The sequence below is a fragment of the Lissotriton vulgaris genome, chromosome 5 (assembly GCF_964263255.1).
Source record: "Lissotriton vulgaris chromosome 5, aLisVul1.2, whole genome shotgun sequence".
NCBI classification, from domain to species: domain Eukaryota; kingdom Metazoa; phylum Chordata; class Amphibia; order Caudata; family Salamandridae; genus Lissotriton; species Lissotriton vulgaris.
The window spans coordinates 144,886,129-144,907,191 of NC_141693.1; the positions used below are offsets into that span (position 1 = coordinate 144,886,129).

Here is a 21,063-nt window from a genome sequence, read left to right on the forward strand (position 1 = left end):
ATGACCATTCGCTCATAGCTACGAACCAGCGCGCACCCTGCAGTTCCCCCAGGGCACAAGCAGGCATCCACTTCTGGCTTTTTGCTGCGATCAGCTTGTTTTTTAACCAGGAACAAGTGCTGAGCCCTCCTTGCCCACGGCCGAGTATAGTTTTCTGGGCTTGTCACTTCTGTCATAGATTTCGCGCCCATGACAAGCATCGGGGACATAGGAGCGCTGCAAATCTCTCCCCTCACCCCCACCTGTTGAAGGCAGGACAGGGCGCTTCTAGCACAGACGGCTCAAGCAACCCTTGCCCCACCAACCCCCCAAACTAGAACAGATGTAAACGCCCATAAACAATAGGATTAAGGTCCGGCACGCGGTGAGACACCAACTACCATAGAAAATGAGGACTTCACGTCAGCCAGGTCCCGCTCGGCTGACGAGTCCTCGCAGGTCTGGTCTCTTTAGACACCATCCTCTTTCTCTCTCTCCACTTCTCTTTTGATTTCTTGATGCTTTGAAACATTTACTTTTGTTTCTTCCATAACCTGTGCTAAGGTCATCACAATAAAAGCTGTCAGGGCTGCGTACACAAGCCCCTCCCAGCGTGCAAAGAGCTCATTGAAGACGGGAAGAAAAAAAACACATTTCTGGGGACACACCTGCGGGTTGGGACACAGCTGGGACTTAATGGGTTAAAGCAATATGACAGTGAAGAAATCTCGAGTTTCTGGTTAAGTTTCTTGCTTCTCATGCAATATACACTTGGAAAAACACAAGCAGCCAGTGCTTTGGGTCTGTTCGGGCATTAAAAGTGCCTGGTGTTGTCTGTCAACTTTGAGGCAGGTGCTCTCTGAGGTCAAGTGAAGGACATAGGAGTGGTCACTAACACAGTCTATTATGTGAAAACCAGACTACTCGGTGATGACAGCTTCAGGTCACATTCATTCCCCCACTGGCCACACTTTATTGTCCACTCATTGTCTGGGTGAGTTCCCCAAGCAAAAAAGGCTTGTGGGACCGCAATAGAAGTGGCTCTGATATTGGCCAAGTGTTGGGGCGTTACAAGTGGTGCGATATTCCCGAGTGCGGTGACGCTGTCTGTTTTGGAGGTATTCGTCCGCCTGTTAAAAGCAAGCAGATTGTATACTGGGAAAGAGTGTGGGATTCTGGAATTGCATGCAGATATTGGTGTGGCAATACCGAATGTCGGACTTTATTTCCCATTTAATTTCCACAACAAGTAAAGGCCCTGATAAAGAGTGAATGAGACAATATGGCACCCTATTACTACACCATTTTACCGAACCATTCATACTGACTCGTTTGTTCATTGGTGCCACCCCCTTAACTAAGAAGATATTAGGTTTTAATTAAGTCCGAAATGTTGGTAAATTGTAATCAAACGCTCCCTTTCAGTAAGTTGTAGAAGCGAGTTCCATACTTTGTATTGGACTGATTTACTCAGCCTGGACTCCAGTTAGAGGGTGCGCTGTCACTACTATTGCTGACAACTGCATGTCACCGAGTCTGGTCTTTCCATTTTACAACGTATTGCATTCTGGGAGTTGCAGTCCCGGTTGACCTCAGTAGCATCAGTTGACCTTAATCCAAGGCTGAAGCATAACGTCCTTGTTGACATGGAATAAGCTGGTATTCATACCCAATTATTTTGCGAGAGGGATTTTGGCTTTATTTTTCATTGTTTAGAATTGTGTGGTGATTTTTTTTTGTTTTTTAGAATAGGGTATTGCAATAGTTAATAGAATAACCAGCCCACATTTTCCATGCCTGTATTCCAACAATGCCTATTGTGTCTGGAGGATAGAGGCGGACATCGAATTCTGCATCCAAGTTATCATCCCTAGTTTACAGTAAACAACGCCAAATCATATACGTTGACCTTTTAGCTCAAATCATTTACACCTATGCCCATAGTAAAAAATAACCATTGCCACTGTCAAGAGAAGCGAACCTCTTCTTTCTGAAATTAGACCTCTCCATAGATAATCAGTAGGACTGGGTGAATCAGTAGGTGGATGATTCGGATTTTAGTTTAGCAGAGTGTTAGCTTTGCAGTGCTGCATCTGTATTCTTCTGGTTTATGCTCGCCTTACCAAGCTCTTTCTCCAGAGATTCCATAAAGGAAAGATTAGCACAAACGTACACCTTCAAACTGCATCCAAATGCCAACTTACAGTCATGGGTAAGTGAGGACAGCAGGTCTCCAAATTTTGGGTCATATATTCAGATTTGGTGTTCAAACCTTCAAAATAATACCAGGTTATTATGTTGTTTTATCATGTTATGTTAATGGACCATATACATCACATCCCCGCCATTAATAACTTCTAGATTCTTGTTTACTAGTAGCTGCGATAGCAGTTTAGCAAGCAAGGTAGTTATTTTGGCGATAAATGTATTTTAAATCATTCCCCGAAGGGGTGAAAAAAATTGCAAGTTTTGGAACTATTTTAGAGGCGGATGCTTTTTATTTCATTCCCTGAAGGGCCCGTAGGGAGGAGTATATGTTTTGTGCGACCTGCTTCCCAGAAGTGACTGCAACATAAAAGGCTGGGTGTTTGTCTGTGAAACATGTGAAGAACTGTCGCAATATGCTACGATTTAAAATCTCATGGCCCGAATCACGTGTAGTAAAGTTACAAGTGCGGAGTCTGCAATTGGGGCGGAATCTCCGCACTGCAGTTCCCCCGAGTGCTGAGACTTTAATACATGGAAATACCTTTATGAATTGAGCTCACATTGTTATTTTTTTCTCTCTACTTTACGCATTTTATTGTTGTCCCCTGGGAGTTTTTAGCACGTGGTGTGAGCGGTCATATTTTTTTAAGGATATGGATGTCTTTGTGGATGCTGGGTTCTCCTCAAATAACTTTAGGCAGACGTTTACGAAACACTACTGCCTGGGTGCCATCAATGAAACAGATACTGCAGTAGGACAGGCTGTGCTTCGCAATCTTTTCCAATAAGGTGAGCCTCTGTCTTCCCTCCTCCATTATGGTTTACCATTTTACTGTTATGACTTGCATGACTATATATTATATATTATAATATATATATATATATATATATATATATATATATATATATATATATATATATATATATATATATATATATATATATATATATCTATCTATCTATCTATCTATCTATCTATCTATCTATCTATCTATCTATCTATCTATCTATCTATATATATATTATATATATATATATATGTCTTATAAGTCTGTTCATGTGTATTATGACTATGGAAGCCTTTTCCGGCTATTACTGCTTTCTATTCTATATTCAAACATGTGAATCTATGAAATACACCTTAATACTGGAGAAGAACAATTGTTACTTGCCTGTAAACAGGTGGTTCTCCAGTATTGGTGTCTTTCATAGATTCACATGCGACCCACCCTCCTCCCCTCAGAGGCTCTCTTCTCCTCATAGACTCTATGGGCACTCTTGTGCTACGAAAATCTGAGGTACTGAGCTCTGAGGAGAAAGTTCTGGAGGGATGCTGGCGCCTGATTAATGACAGGAATAGACTACATGTGTTTTTTCTCTCTCCATGTATTCCTATGTGGAATTATGTCTAGGCATTTTCTGCCTCTTTTATAAGGTGTATTTCATTTGTTATGTTTTTAAATATATATATTATGAGTATGTTATTGCTATTTTATTTACTGTGGGACTCCCACTCCGGCGACAGGGAATATTCAAGCATGTGAATCTATGAAAGACGTCCTAAAACTGGACAAAAATTATTCCACACAATATTCTCAGTAAGTTGAACTCTTCATATTCCAACAACGTCTGGGAAATTTAATAAATGACAATTCTTGCACGAGCCGTTAATGTCATTCAGTTACAACTTTTAACAAGGGGTAGAAAGTGTACAGAATTCATCTGCCAACCTATGAGAAACAGAACTGTGACTGAGCACTCACACTACCTAAACACGAAGTCCCTCAGAGTTTAACAGGATGCTCAGCATAATCTGGTCTCACCTTTGGTAGCTTGGTCTATGCTGCAAGACCATCACTAGGAACAAAGATCTGTGACTGCTATACAGGGGTGTGGCATTTTCCCAAATATCTACTTGTCAAAGGGATGGTATGCATCAGAAAACATCTTGTGCTTAAAAAGGAAAAAATAAATAAATAAAATTTAAATCACTTGACCCTTCTGTTGTCTTGCAGTAAACTGACATTATTATGACAATGTTCTCATAACAGAGATGTGATAGTAGCCTCTCTGATTATGCCATGTCCATTATGCCATGCCATGTCCAACATTATATGAGGGTTTCGGTTCTATCAAGGCTCCAATTTTTCCACCTTTCTGCAAATCTACATACAGGAGCTGAAAGAGGGTGGGAAGGGGTAGTTCCAGGGTTGGAACGCCCTGTGAGTCTGTACACCCACATACTTCTGTTTAAGGGTTTTTATCAACTCCTCTATAATCTCATCTGACACTGAGAAAAAGCGCAAATTTGCTCCTGGTATGTACAGGAGTAAAACTTTAACACGTTTATGAAATGTCAAGTCTATATCTGCATATTCTTGTAATTCCTGAAAGTCCTAAATCTACACCACTGAAAAGAACTCCCTGTGGGTGCACTTTGGTGACTTTGTGTAAGAATTTGAGCCCTCACTTTTTTCATGTGGCTCATAATATTGCGTAGAATTGCAATTAAATGTATATAGCTCTTACTATCCCTGAGGAGGCGTTGAAGCGCTTTTCGGCGAGTAGCACGCTACTCTGGAACCCAAAAAGGATTAGTGGTGAGCTAGAATAGAGAAATATAAAATGTATTTGAGCGGTGGACATGAGAGTGTTATTTGGGTTGAAAAGGATAGTGGAGAGAGAAGAGGAAGGGGTTTGCATTTACATTATGTTTGGTACCGTGTTTCCTTTAGTCTTGTGGGCTGGTTCTGTCAACTACAGTTACTTAACACATAGTGCAGTGAAGTTGATCATTGTACCATTGTATTTCTCACTCATAACCAGACCTCCACAGATTAAACAATATGTAGGCTTGAGACAAAGAAAACTCACAGCAGTGCAATGAGCAATTCGAAGTTAGCAGAAAAGGCAACATTGCTTTTTCGGAGTACAGTGAGCAAATTTGTCTTTGATCAACATAAAGCTGGTTCAAAAATGTATGCACTACCATGGAGAACCCCCAATTCACACAAGAGAAGGCTGTGTATGAGAGGGAGGATTTGGACGGTAGCCTGAAATCTGGCAGGTCAGATATTCAGGTGTAGTGTGCTGGGCATGAATTAGTGACTCAGGCTCATGATCTGGCGGGTGCATTCACTAGCAACCAGTGAAGACCCTGCAAAAGAGTATAGCCAAAGAGGAAACCTGAGCTCACACAAAGAAACCGTTGGGAGAAGGCGGATGATGTGAATACTACAGTCATGCCTAAGGGTCCAGTGTATTGCATACTCGTATAGGAATCATTTCCCATTTTTACTTATAGAATGCGTAGGGTTCTAACAAACTCAAACATACCTGCAATGCAGCCAGACCTGGTGACTCCATTTTGGTGTTGAGGGTTGCTTTAAGAGGGTAATAAGGGAAACTGGACACTATCCGTGAATACAGTGAGTTCTGCACCTCTCTACTGAGACTGCCAGAAGTAGTGACAAAGCAGGGCTTAATGTGATCCTTAAAAAAGTGACTGCTATCCAGTCTAGAGTTTACTAACACAAAACACAAATCTCACACAGTCCACAACATAACCATAAGATAAGCTTGTACAACCACTACAATGGCTGTTTACAAGCCATCAGATAAGTAATTATTCTATAATCTTTGTGTTTAACAACAGAGCACCGCTAACCAATGGATCACCACACTCAACATAGAATTGACCTTTACAACAGCCTGTCCCCAAAAAAGATAAGCCACGCAGACACGAAGTGACACTGTAGATGCAAGATGAGTGACAAGCTCTCAACATGGCCATATTCTGCTGAAAATCCCCCGTATGCCTCAAAAGAGAGCCTCCGCCAACCTTCTAACATCTCAATACTCTACAAATCCTTTCTTTCTATTAGCGTCGCCAGTTTTGGCAAGTAAAGGATCAGAAAGCACTGCTGCTCCTCTCCCTGCAATGTGTACGCCACTGAATCAGGACCATGGCGGAGCCAGTCACACTATGGAAACCGCCTGCCTCGCGCTCAGCATATGACCTGCCTGTCACGGATATGGTTTTACACTCATTTTCCATTATTAATCTTTTCTTTTAATTTAAGAAGAAAGCAACGGTGGAGGATTCCCAACAGAGCAGCACCTAGTCAAATATTCTCCCAAGATTAATTCAGACCCACACTGTAGTATATGGGACAATATGTGTGCACACTTCAAAAAACACCCACCGTTACAATGTTGGTTCAAAACATGAACTATAAAGTACTTTAAACAAGGTCAAGGTGCACCACTTCAATGTTTCCAGATGCTGTTAGCTTTGATACGGTTAACAGAAAAAATCACATTAGTTGTTACTTGTATTCTTTAAAAGTTCTTTTATTCAATTCAGTCGAAAGTGAAAAACACGCACAGGAGCTACAGCCGACGCGTTTCGTCCTCTTGGGACTTCTTCAGGGCGAAATCAATCTCAAGATCCACACTTTGATGAAAGTATTGGCTGAATGTGACTACAAACAGATATACACCGCCTAGTTACAAGAACGGCTCTGACAGACTAGATTCCTCCACTGAGAACTGCTTGTCAAACAGGATGCCCCATTCAGCATATTAGAACGTCAAGGATATACCTACGTACCCAATAATCACGGGAGAAGAACTAAGAACATTATCTTGAGATTGATTTCGCCCTGAAGAAGTCCCAAGAGGACGAAACGCGTCGGCTGTAGCTCCTGTGCGTGTTTTTCACTTTCGACTGAATTGAATAAAAGAACTTTTAAAGAATACAAGTAACAACTAATGTGATTTTTTCTGTTAACCGTATCAAAGCTAACAGCATCTGGAAACATTGAAGTGGTGCACCTTGACCTTGTTTAAAATCTTTTCTTTTAAGTACTGATGGGTATCCAAAAGGTTTTATTGAGTGATGCTTCAGAGAGAATGTGTTTAAAGTTGCATAATAGTTTAAGTAAAACAGTTTTTTGAAGTTGCAAATGTTTTTTGTACATTAAAGAAATCAATTCCTACTCCTGACACCATGCTTCTGCAAGTTTTCGCTTACATTCAAGGAGCATTAGAAATAGCCTCAACACATACATTTTGCAAACCTGCGTAAGCACCTTTAAACTAGAAGCACTGTTGGTAATGGAAATTGGGGTCACAGCTTACTGCTTTTCGTTACAGCACTCACCCTAACAGTAAAGATTTTGCATTTAGGATAAATACCTTTGAAATTGAACATTTAATACATATGGACACAAATCTTGCCTTGGTGACAATCTTTTTTTAAAGAAAAATCCTCACTATGGTACTATAAACTAGCAGTCAATGTTTTTACGCTGCAAAAGGTTGGGCCTATTTGTCCAGTTGACAAAAAAAATTTAAATTTGTCCACATACAAGGCAATCTATGGAGTCTGGCAATAGCAATGCCACACCCAACCTTGACGTTTTATCCAGACAAAGCTCCAGAGGATAGATACTGTACGAGCCCTTGGTCAGACACGGACCCTTAAATTGCTTCAGGAGTGGTGGGGAGTGAGGAGTTTCTTCACCGGACAGAGGTTAGCAGATGGCCTCCCAGCATATAGGTGGACGGAATTCTTCCTAGAGTCTGCAGGCTTTTACTGTACAGTATCTTCACAAATTTCAAGAACTCCAGACTTTGGGAAAAGTCACACAGCAGGCTCAAGCAATCTACTACATTACGTTCTCTGCCACACATTTAAAATCAGTACACTGGAGTATATTGAATATTTTCAGCACTTCCCTTTCACTGGGAAACCTCTATTGGTCAGCAGCTTCATCTGGATACAAACACCGTACTGCAGATACTCTAGTCTGCATCCAAGTATCACCCCTCTAGCAAAAACAGACTTTCAACAGCTGACATAAGTCTCACTAGCCCTAGGTTCTTAAATGGTGTACTTGCTTCCACTGTTGAATACGTCCCTGGAGTTACAATACAAGCAAGGAGCACAAAATCTTTTCAAGAGTCTCAGTTAACAAATGGGGAATTGGTTGCAAATACATTTTCATGTAATAGTAAAGGCAGAGTTGAACATGAACAAGTGAAGTATCAAGTGTGTAATTTCCTCCAACTTTGCATAGGTACTCCATTGTCATTCTGGTAGTCCCAATTATGCCTCTCACCTTCACAATTTCAGGTCAAACGTACACAGCAGGCAGAACCAGCAAAGGCTTCTGAAAAATGTAACTGCTACTCTAAAACTTTGCTTAAGGAGCAGATAAATCATCCTCCACCCTTAACTAGTGATGCACAGGAAAGTGCCAGCAACCATCCCCCATATGTTTTTTTCTACATGTCATTTTAACGTAATCTGGCCCTCTATTAACGAAACTAGTTGAGTCAGATTTCACAATCTCCAAACAATTATGGGAGAGGGAGACAAAATCTGCTAGGCAGGCTTCTAGCACCCACACCTCAGACTGAAATAGATGCTGTTTTGGCTCTTGGGAAATGGGTGTTATGACTCGAAGGAGGCTGGATTCTTCTCAAATTTTAAATATTCAACATGCATGTAGCTATCCATTTGGAAATGTAGCTTTTGACACTGTTGCTTAGACTGAAACCACCATGGGTGAGAGGATTTCCTAAAAAGAGACTTCTCCTCAGAACTTTAGTGGTCTAGATACGTTAAAGTTGGGAAATGTGTATGCATGTATGTAAGGTGTGAAGTGTTTCACCAGCAAAAGAAAAAAGTGCATTGTTTTATTACAGCTGAAGAAAGGGGCAGTGCTTATTTTACCAAAGCTTAGATGAGCATTTCCTTGATTGCACAGCTTGAAGTCGTCCAATAGTTCTAGCAGAAGTCACTGCAATCAATAGGCTGATTTTGAATTTAAAAAGTCTATATTAAAAGAAGCAGTAGTTCAAATTGTTTATGCATTAACTATCTGGTAACCAAAATAAGATCCCATTTAAGAGCAGTTTATTTGATCATTGGATCTAAATGTAAAATTCCTTCAAATGGCAATATTTTTCTCATTTTTAATGAGAAAAATATATTCTATATATGATGTAGACCGCAATAGCGGAAATGTATTTATTATCATTCCTTCCTGCTGATTTAGAGAGCCAAGAATGCTGTTTGAGTGAAGGGTCAACTTCTAAAACCAGTTCTGCCTCGGTCACAATGGGGTTATTGGGATCCCTTGAAAGTTGCTAGAATTTTTCACCTTGTGGAAGGGGTTTGAGAAGGTTGGTAGCTGCCCTTGGGTGTGGTGAACACAATAGGGGGCATCAATGTTACTACTGCGGTCTTGTATTTTTCAAAAACCTCATCAGTAGTAGCAGAGTAACAGGTTTTGCATTTAGCTGCCTAAATGGCGGTAAGACGGAAAACCTGATCCGTGGCTGAGATTGGCCCCTGATACTGCCATTCACTTGGTCCTAATTTGGGGGTTTGCCCCCATCTCCAGTGCATTTTGGTAAGAATCCGGATGTGACATAGGATGAGTTTCTTTAATCAGGTATTAAGTATTTGTTAGTTAGGTATGCCTGTTTACATAATTTGTTGAATCAATGCTATATTTTGAGTGTTTACGCCAGAGTTATTTCTTTTTGCAAATGTAAGGTTTGCATTATTCTTTATATATGCACATTGAGCCATTCCAAAATTTGCATTTGTAGGCTTTATAAATTAACGTTTTTCCTTTGCCCACAGATGCAGTAACAGCCAACTGAAGTAGAAGATGATGCATTACTATGAAGGGCCACGACAGCGTTACCAAATTTGCTCCCTAATGGACAGGACCATCATCAAATTGATTTAGAGACTCCTGTGAAAAAAGTCTTGAAAAAAGACCCCAGCACAAAGATTAGCAGGTTTGGCCAGATGCAACTAATGAACAGAATGGTGAGGCGATATCATGCTGCACCAGAATATGTATCAACATCCATGTCCACTACAGTCTTTTTTGGCAGAATTTCAACCACTGTCGGAGGCTGCTCACCAGGTTGGAGGATCGCTTACTGGCAAAACATGTGAATGTGTGTCTGCATCCTACACTGGCATCGTTCTTCAAAAGCATCAAGAAAATACAGAACTACTTAGCATGTAGAAAGGAAGCTCTAGTGCGAGAAACCAGCTTATCTGGAAAAATAGTAAGGTATGGAGGCTTAGATGACAGAGCCTGAATCTCAATGACCCTCTGGGTAGAGGTTATCGCCACTAGGAAGGCAGTCTTGTTAAGGAGCCAGAGAGGCCAGTAATGAATAGGCTCTAATCAAAGGGAGTGCATATCAGAAATGTAAGTACGCGATTGAGATCCCACTGAGGCATAATAAAACCTATTTACAACAGGGGATCTGAACAGGGATGGCTGATCTGGTAACCGCAGAAAGGCCGAGATGGAAGGAAGATAGTCCTTTAGGGTGCCCAAAGCAGAGCCCTGCTGGGCAAGAGAAAGAATAAACAGAAGTACCCAAGAAAGGGGAGCAGAAAGAGGGTCAACGAGTTTCTGCACAGCAAGCCACAAACATGCCCAGTGGCAGGCATATACCAACTTCTAGGAGAGACACCGGACTGCTAAATGATAACACTGCAGACTTCAGCGGAAGATCGAAATCTGCCAACTGTTGCCGCTCAATCTCCAAGCATGAAGGCGGAGCCTTAGCAGGTTCGGATGAAGAACCCTCCACTACTGCTGTGATAGAAGATCCTCTTGAAGAGGCAGCTTAGCTGAAGTACCGATGGCCATGCTCAAGAGCTCGGGTGCCAAACGCTCAGAGCCCATTCTGGAGCCAAAGGATGACTTGGGCCCCATCATTCATGATCTTTTTGAGAACCCTGGTCAGGAGAGTTATGTAAGGAAAGGCATAAAGGAGGCCTGAGCTCCACTCGAGTTGAAGAGTCTCCAAGCGGGAGCTGCCTTGGAAACAGCACCATGCAGAAGTGTTGACATTGAGCGTTCTCGGAAGTGGCAAACATATCTAACTAGGGCTCTCCCAACTGCTGAATGAGACCGTGCACCACCTCCGATGGAGATGCCATTTGTGATCCAATAGGAATCTTCGGCATTCAGACAGCACACCAGGTGTTGAATCACCAGGGATATGGCTCAACATTTCAGCTAGGCTCAGAGGCGCAGGGACTCTTGAGAAAAGGTCCACGACTCCACCTTGCCCTTTTGTTGCAAAACCACATGACGGTGGTGTGGCCCGTGAACACCTGCAGTAGCCTTTCTTTGATGAAAGGTGGAAAGAATTTCAATACTAGCCGGATCACCCGGAGCTCCATTTGGTTGATATGGAGTTTGGATTCTGCCGGAGACCAGAGTCCTCGAATTGCCATCTCACCCAGGTGGCCAGCCCATCCCAGGAGTGACTCATCTTTCACCACAGTCAGCTCTGGTTGGGAAAAGAAGAGGGGTCTGCTGTTTACCCAAGTGCGATTTGTCAGCCACCACTGCAGGACTTTTGCAGTTCCCACCGAAATCTGGACCAGGTTGGAGAAATTCCCCTGATGCTATGTCCACTGGAACTTCAGGCCCCACTGCAGTCCAAATATGGTAATTGGCATTGTCACTAGCAGGATGCAAAAGGCCAGGTGGCCAAGCAGCCTCAGCATCAGCTTCACAGAAATCCAGGACAGAGGCTCAAACAAAGTACTCCGAGTCAGAATATACTGTCATGCTGTCTGTAAATAAAGGCCCGAAACTGCAATGTATCCAGAACAGCTCTGATGTAAGAGAGGGTCTGAGAGGGAGTCAGGTGTGACTGTGGCATTTTTATAGTGAATCCAGGCAAATGCAGGAGGTCAAACGTAATCTGTAAGTGGGAGACAACAGCCTGGGGCAAGCCCGCTCTCAACAGCCAATCGTCAACATTGTTTTTCACTGAACTGTACTCCCCCCCCCCCAACATACATTACTCATCTGAATATAAGATTTGCTATTACACCTGAAAGTCTGCATTAATGTGCCAGTGAAGACCACTATATATATTTGTAGAATGCAACCAGAATAAACAGAGCCCGCGATTCAATTAACTATTTCTCTTCGGTGCTTTTTCTGTGTGTGCTTCAAAGCAATTCAAAGTGGAGAGCGTATGGCACAAATTCTATAATTATGAAGTTTTATTTCACTCGACTCGTGCTTTTGGTGCAAGACTTATTTTTCCAAATTTCACTGCAGTCAAGACTCACAAGTAGGCACAATTAGCCTGGTCTCATTTCATTGAATACTATAGGACAAATAGCTTGTGCAAGCTTGGACACAGTATTTATACCTTGTACCAGGCCTAATATTCTGCTAGGCAACTGGATGGGCAAGCCTGTCCTTTAACAAATGGTACAGGCCCACTAAAGACACAGTTAAATACACCAATAAAAACTTATGATTAAAAATACCCTTCTACAATCAAGCTCCCAGAGTGCACATCATTCCAAGAACAGCATCTACAATGCTAGCAACATTATAGGTAACAAATTCATAAAATACAGACAATAATTGTAAAAACAGTAACGCAGGACAAACTTGAGTAAAATCCTGGCTAAACATTGTGAAGCACACAGTATCTTGCAGAGACACCTGGTCGACTTTAAATCATTCCAACCTCTCTAGCCCCTATTCCTATGCATTAAAAAAAAGTATTTGACCCATTTCCAATCAGACTTGACCAGACTCCCTGGAGTGGTAAATAAATCAGCCTGCCCCAAGTTATGAAAAGACACTTTCATGTACTTCAGCAATGGTATGTGGTGGGCTTTATCAAGAGAGATACAGTCCTGCAAACCCCCTTATTTTCGTTACAGCACTTTTCCAAATGTTTACCCAATACAGGAGGAGGGCCACTATGTCTGAAAGATACCTCCAACCAAGTTCCTCATGAACAATACATGATGGAGCACTCTGAGGAACACTTAGAAAGCGCCTAAGGAAGTTCTATAATCTGTAGCTGATTATTTTTCACATAACCGCATACATCACTACCATATGAAATTTTAGGAAGATATTTTGCTGATATACCTACAATAAAGCCTTCAATGGCTTCCAACCAACTTTCCAGCAGCAACTACAAATGTTGTCATATTGCAACAAGTGCCGAGTAGTCAACGAGGGCACACTTTTTTTTATTTGATGTGTTTAGTTTGATGCCCCTTAAGGAGACTGCAGACCTTGTAACTTGTTGGCAGGAGCAAGTAAATCTTGTGTTTTTCATTTTCTTAGGTTTCTTCTAACTTTGTGTACATATTATATAATTTTGGATAGTAGTTCAATATTGGTTGTTATATGTATTCTTTACATGCTTTTTAATAGTTTGATTGGGCCATTTCATTTCCAGATGGAAAAGATTGTGGAATACTTTGACTGTCCTCCAGGAGGTTACTATCAATTGTGGTTGTGCTAAAAAGTCAACCATTGTCATTGAGTGATACTCCTGTAACAAGTTTTCAATTATTAAACGGATTTCCAGAATTAAACAGACTTGTAACATCAATTGTGTTTCACCAACGACTGTGTCCAGTTCTCCTTCATATGTGTTATATGATCATGTTCGGGATGCCTAAAACAGGTTAATCATTAATAACTTTGCGCATATGTATTAATGTGATATTACTTATTGAGATACGTGGTGCATTCCTGATATTTATTCAATTCATAGATTACTGTGCTAAACATGTGATGTTGAAGATGGTCTAACGTGACTGCTGTGTACCAGGGTGATTCATGGCAGATTAAGTTCAAGAAAATCAGTAAGAGTATGAAATCTTGAACTTGTGTTACTCAAGGGTTTTGTGAAGAGTGTAGGAGATGTAAGTCTGCCACCGAAGTGAGGTGCCCCAAGCTGAAGGCAAAGGTGTATATTGAAGAGCAATGCCAATGAACTTACAACACTCTACCACTTTGATTTGTGCTATTTGAATAATCTCACTAGGAGCTGAAGTGGTTTATAAATCTCAGAGGTTAGCTGTACATCCTAAAAAGAACCATGATTCTGCCTATTGCACTTGCTAAACAATTTTGGTAAGCAACCCTTTCTATATGAGAAATCTGTGGGATTACCATTCTGATTTGTTGGCGGAACATTATAATAGGCTTCGGAGTTGTAGAAAGCAGATCCGTTATTAGTAAGGGGCCTTAAAGGAAGTGAATGGGCAGTCTAAGCATTGCATGTTCTAAAGTTGTTAAAAAATGCACTCATTGTAAGCAGACCCCGGACAGCTTAAACCCTAGATAGGTTGATAAATAGCTAAACGTTAATATAGTGATATGTCCCTTCTCGCTCATTTCATTTTTGTTTATATATTTGCATGATCTTTCACCTACAAATATGCAGTCCAAGTTGCAAAACAGCTTTTTTCATTAGTACAGAACACTGGAGACAAATGTAAAGGGAAAATTTCCAAGAAAACGTCCAAGATTCGAACATTCTCATAGTTGCAAGACAACTAGTTAATCATTAAACATAGATTCCTGCCTAGGTTGTTTCAAATCTTAGACTGATAAGTATACACTTTCAGGTGTTATCTATTATAAGTCATGCACTGTAAATAAATATATTTTTAATTATAGCACAAGGCTGTGTACAAAATAATGTTCAATTACAACACACACCGGAAAGAGGTCACAATAAGACTCCTCTCCAAAAAACAAACCCAACGATAGAAAGAAATGCACTGAAACAATACATTTACAACGACCTTTCCTTGAAATGTCTACGGGTTTGAAAAGACTGACATAAAAAACGGCAGGATTTAATTTCATATCTCACTTTTAAAAGACAGTGGCTTAGCAAATAGGATGCAGGAATTACCTAGGTGGTTGTGTGAGAACATCACTTTGATACAATTAGGACTCTGATAAAATGTTAAATACGGTTTGAATATCATTTTTTAGTAATTTGAACATAGAAGATGTGTTAGGAGGCGACAGTGGGATTTGATCCCATATTTTAAGTACTTCAATTAACTCAGTCCAAAATACAATGCAAAACAAAGGGGTTTGATTCATGCATTTATTATTCATGGCATAGAATAGCCAGGAATGACATGTCCACTGACAAAATATATTGTTGCAACGATATAGTGAGCCCATTATCTGTAAGATGGGGGCACTGAAAGCAAGTAAAAGGGCTACAAATAGCAATACGATTCTAACTGGCTTCTGTCTTCTTCCTGTACTATTGTCCCTATGATCAAACCGATAATGAGCAAAAAGCCGAAATAGAAAACATTCCAGAGAGCAAATTATTTCAATTATACAGTGGAGCACTATGACGAATTTACTTGAGCGTCAATTAACAATTTAAGAGAGAAATAATGTTGACAAATGCAAGTCAAACCTCAATGTGCACTGAAATTTGTTTTGAAACTTCATATATTATCAAATGGATTGAAAAGGAACTTTTTTTCACCTGGGTTTGTTTAGATTGAGAATTTATTACAACACTTTGTGAAATGCTGTGCTGAAGTGTCATTTGTATATTCAAAAGCAACTCGCTTAACCCAGCCACCATTTCGTTCAATTCTGCATTCCAAACACAACCTAAAGTATTTGTTATACAAGGAGCATCCGGATTGTATTCTAGTTTCCAGATACAACTTCTACATAAATGCGGAGGATGTTTTTATCTTAAAGCCTAAGGTAATTGTCTTAATGAAAAATGCTACAGTAAGCGAGTAAAGTAGTTGCACGTTTCAAATTAATATGCATTTTTACAGAATAACAGGTGGCTAGCACATTGTTCTGCTACAGGAAAGTTTAGATTCAACATCAACACACTGTCCTTTTTATTTAAACCCCTTCTTAAAAAAACACCTCGGTTATTAAAAAAATAGAAAATCACCAAATGCTTTCTGTATAAGGCATCAGGAACAAAAAACCCTTTTACATATTGTGAACACTGGTTTCTGTGCCTCAATGCTATAAATCAATTGACCACGTAGTCAACCTAAAAAGTGTCTAATAAACTTCACCATTGAGTTGCCAGCAAGTAACAACCTGAATATACATTTAGGCCACATTGGCCAGAGTAAATTAATACAATAAACAATGCTTTTAATAAGCCTCCGTTTGACTCTGATGGAACCATGTGGCATAAACTATACAAGTAGCACTACACAATATAAAGTCACATTCAATACACAGCTTACGTGATGGGTAGCCAGCGGGAGAGCAAGACTCACATTCCCATTCACTTCAGCAATGAAATACAAATTTTAAGCTTTTCTGAGACACACGTCAAACTGATGACAATATAGAACATTATTACAACCACGGCCCTTAATTTGATTTGGGCGGTCAATCCAACAGTGCGTGTACTAAAGCAAGATATTACTGCTGGATTTAGAAACTGGCTAAAAAGTAGGTGGACAGGCACAGGTAACAAGTCTACTACTGGTGAATTCTGCAAGGTTTTTTTTTTCCATTCTTCATTACTAGTCTTTAGCTGGCGGTCATCCGTGAAGGAATTATCACGAAGTTCTCTGTGAATTCAGAGAGTGTAAATTAGAAGTAATGGAAAAAAATGCATTTTCTACTTCTCAGCTAACTTACCGCATTTTTTTGTTTTTTTCATGTTAGGCAGTTTGATATAAACAATAAATGCTTACATAGGCACCGTAATAAATAAAAGCACAGTCTTGAAGAATCTGACAACACCACTATGCTTTATTAATTAGTGTGGCATCACTTTGAATTCTACAAATGGATAAAGACATGCTACATCCTATTTCATTGGCTTAACTCTCCAGCCACCTACACTACACCCCCAGTTTATCACTGAAGACTAGGGGATATTTTATCATATGCTGCAACAATCCATACTTTGGCCAAAGTGTGTTTCTATTACAAAGTGTAGTACAGCATCCTACCCCATTCATGGCTCACTTTAAATTGGTCTCTGGATCTAGAAGTCTGTCTGGGAAGATCAAAGTCAAAAAACATTTTGGCCCTTAAATGATTGCGTTAACACAAACTAAATAAATCCTTTGGTATGCACACAAAATCCTTGTAGAGGCCCTTAATAATAAAGATCACCAAAGTGATGCATATGTAACAAAAATAGTTTTTGGGCTCACGGCTACCTCCGACAGCATTCTGTCACACCAGCACTAGAGACCGGTATCAAAACATGTACCTATTCAAATTCTCATGTCTTCATGTAGATTCATTAATGTGGATTCACACCTTTTTGGTTTGCCCTTACTACAGCGTCACCGCTGCTCCACAGGATTTTTAAAGGACATTATTTGTTTGCCCACTAAAAAGGAGGAGTATGGCATGCTCTTCAGTTAGATGCTGCAGGCATCAGCTGGTCTCTTGGTGGATGGAAGTGAAGGGTCCTTGAACTCTGCCCGTCTAGGGCAGGATGCACACATTACCCCCGACAGGCGCTTGAGGCCTTTCTGAAAGACGGTGTTAGACATGCTGTAGATCACACAGTTACAGAAGCTGTTGCTTATGGCCAGCCAGGTGGTCAGAAATGAAGCAACATGATTGCTGTAAGCGCCAGAGCTCTCGAGCAAAAAGTAGATTATGTAGGGCAACCACAGAATATAAAAAACGCTAGTGATGCGAAATAAGACCATGGCATAACGTTTGTCTGGGCATGGTTGGCTCTCAGTGGAATCACCATCCTGGGAGCTAAAGCGCACACGTCTCTCATTGATCTCTTTTGTGTGCTGCTGGCAGATGCGAAAAATGTTGAAGTAAGTGAAGCAGACAACAGAAGCAGCAGGTGCGTACAGCATCACCACAATGAAGGATGTGAAATAGGCATTTGTGTCCCAAGAGTTTGCACACCAGCTGAATACGTCTCCGTGATACCCGGGCTTTCCCCACCCAAAGAAAGAGGGCAGGAACACAAGGCAGGAGTAGGCCCAAATGAGGAGAATGCAGGCCCTGAGCCGGCAGGCAGTCACCAGCGTGTTGTAAGTCAGAGGTTTAGTAATGGCCAAGTATCGATCCACACTGATGAAAGCCAAGGAGGTCATGGACACGCTCTTGAGCACACATACCACAAATCCAAAGGCCTTGCACAGGACCACCTCAGGGAGCACAGCAAGGTGGTGCATAAGGGAGAAAGAAGGCAGCAAGCAGCTGACTCCCACCAGAAGGTCGGCGTAAGCCATGGTCTGGATGAAATAGCTAGTAGTATGATGATTCAGCAGTGGGGCACAATGAAATACGAAAATTACGATGAGGTTCCCCGAAATTATCAGCACTGTCAGAAAAAGGATGACTACGACTTCCAGGATGCAAAAATGAATTGTCTCAAAATAGGTGATTCCCAGGAGGCAGAACGGACGGCTGCTGTTGTCCTCATGCCAGGAGGAAGAGTTCATGTTTGGGAGGCTGCTTGCTTGGGGTTCTACATTTTAACTCGTGATGTAGGCAGATCCTCTCCACCCTGCTGCACAGGGTGTCAGGCACACAGCAACTACTCTGGTAGGGGCCTTTCGCCGATGCCCACCCCAGCTCGCTGTGAGCACTCAGCGGTCCTACCCTCTAGTGCAGAGCACCTGGGTTTGGTTCTCCATGCCGCTTCCTCCACCAGACTAGAGCCACCCGGGGCTCCTGCCCATCCACCGTAATCAGAAGGAAGTCAATACCATTCTCTGTGCAGGCTAAAGCTCGCTGACGCCCGTCATTTCAGGCTCCAGGCTCCCTGCAGTCGATCCCAACAGATGTCCACATGCCTGGGCTCCTTGTGACTCCTCTCCAGATATGAAGCAGGACCAGCGAGCTCTGCATCTCGCCTCCGGATGAGTGCATGTGCACACTGAGGGGTCCTAGCAGTGCCTGCTCGCAGCTGATCAGCAGGTCGGTCCACAGGCTCGGGGCCCTATGCGGTTCATCCCTCCGACCGTGAACACAAGCTGCAGCCTTCTTGCTGACATAAGCCCATGTCGGTCCGGAGCTGCTAAAGCTCCTCGCTCATCCCTCCACGCAGACACACGCCGCCCCTTATTTAAAGGCGGTGCTGCCTCCCGGGCCGGCGCAGAGGCGGCGCGCGTGCAGTCCGCATCTCTTGGCAGCACACACCGGCACTTCCCTCGAGCTGCGTGAGGTGCGCGGATGTAGGGGCGCCGCAGTGCCTCAGCCCGTCTCCTGCAGCGGCTGTGGAGGCTCGGGCTCCCTTCTCTCCGGCCCGTGCCCTGCAGGCGCAGCACAAACTCCGGCTTCGAGCAGCCCCCTCCTCCTGCCGGTAGAGGGACAGCAAGTTCCCGCCGCCGGGAGACGCACCCTGCAGAGGTTACCTGCTGAAGGACGCCACTCGAAGCCTCCCGGCGGCTGCTCTCTCGTGGGGAGAGCGCCCCCCTACAGCCGGTGGCACACAGCCGCCTTCCCCCGGTCCGCTGGTGAGGAGCTGATTCAGCCCCTTGGCTCCCAGTGGCCTCTGCGCATCGTCCTCCGCAGTGCGAATCCCCTCAGTCCTGGCCCGCACCCTCTCCTGGCCGCCGCACCAGCGGGGCAGGGTGCTGTGCCCGGCATCGCAGACCAGGGCACGGCCAACTTCGCACTCGTCGAGGGTGGGTGGCGGGACGCAGGGCTCTCACAGCAGCCGTGTCAGCAACAAATTCTCCTCAGGCCGGGGCATCTCAGCCCAGCGGAGTCCAGTTCTCTTAAGTTCATTCATCATGGGCGAAAAAAGGCGAAAGTATTTTACAAGACCTGGTCAATGATTAAACCATTCTTAAGCGTTCTCTTTACACTCAGACCTCAACGTACTTCTATATTTCACTAACATTTTGCTGCTATTCGCTAATAAAACGACACTAAATCAGCCTACTAAAAAGTATGTGAGGAGACCTCATTTCAAGACCCATTGTTTACAAAAAGCTTCCCACAAAACCAGTCCAGGTTCTGGAGATTTTTTTTCACTAATCTTACGCAGCGGCCTGCAGCACAATAGGCGGTGCCAAATTGTTACTTTGAATTAATAGCACCATTAACGTGGGCAGTGCTTTAAAACACAACTATAGAAGTGCAGGTACTCACTATTTAGAGTACCTGCTTGCTCCTGACAACTGCCAGTACTCCACCATTAAATGTACTGCAGCACTGCTAAGAAGTACCGGTACTCTCCCTTTCAAATTAAAGAAGTGCAGGGACTCAGTACCGGACAGAGCCAGCCCATTTAAAACACTGAACTTGGGCTACTTTCAGGTCTGAGGGCTGGTTTGAAGGCCAGCTTGAACTCAGCTGAGATGGTAAGTGCTATCATGCACAAACGAACAGGTCTGAACACTTTCGCTATCACAAAAGAGGCTGCAGCTCCCAATCCAAAGTAATTCGGAGTCAAAATCAGTGTTGACAGATATACACTGCAAGTGATTTTGCCTTTCCTAAAGTTTTCTGCTGTGAGGACAAGCTGCTTAGTGGCGGGACCTATGTATACTCCGCAGGAAACCAGCTTGATTCTCATCAGGGTTATCTCAGGATTTCATCATTCTGAAGCAGTTAACTAATAGGAACACTTGTCAGCATTAAAATGGCAAATATACAGTAACAGGTTCTACAATAAACAAGCATTTTGCCAAGCCTATATGTCTTGCCTATGCCATGTTGTACAGCAGTGTGGCTGTGCAGCATAGCTAAAAGTTAGGGGGGAAAAACACTCTGAGCAGCGTGGCTGTGCAGCATGGCTAAAGTCATAGCGTTATTGCTCTTTTTTGTCTTCTAACTTTTAGCCAAGGGGAACAGCTAAGCTGCTATAAAACATGGCTAAAAGACATTGTGAAAGCCAAAAGCTCTAGAATAGGCACGACCGATTGGCTTTGCAAATGCTTGTTGCACTAATTGTGCTATTGAGGAGGCTTGTGGTGGAAAATTAGAAAATGCATATTAAAGGCAACTGTCACAGCCGGCCTGGTGGGCTGCTTGGCTCTTAGAAGAATTCACCTTGTTTGTAGACTGGAGCAGTAATGGCACT

General features: G+C 42.5%; 2 protein-coding genes across 2 annotated transcripts in view; both read right to left on the reverse strand.

Moving 5' to 3' along the window:
* RABGAP1 (RAB GTPase activating protein 1) overlaps positions 1 to 21,063 on the reverse strand; it is a 967,778-nt gene that overhangs the window by 602,914 nt on the left and 343,801 nt on the right. The gene's annotated exons all lie outside the window — the stretch shown is intronic.
* LOC147710388 (putative G protein-coupled receptor 21) lies at positions 13,268 to 19,638 on the reverse strand. Its single transcript, XM_086921081.1, has one exon. The coding sequence runs from the start codon at positions 18,470 to 18,472 to the stop codon at positions 17,420 to 17,422; it is 1,053 nt and encodes a 350-aa protein (XP_086777207.1). The 5' UTR covers positions 18,473 to 19,638; the 3' UTR covers positions 13,268 to 17,419.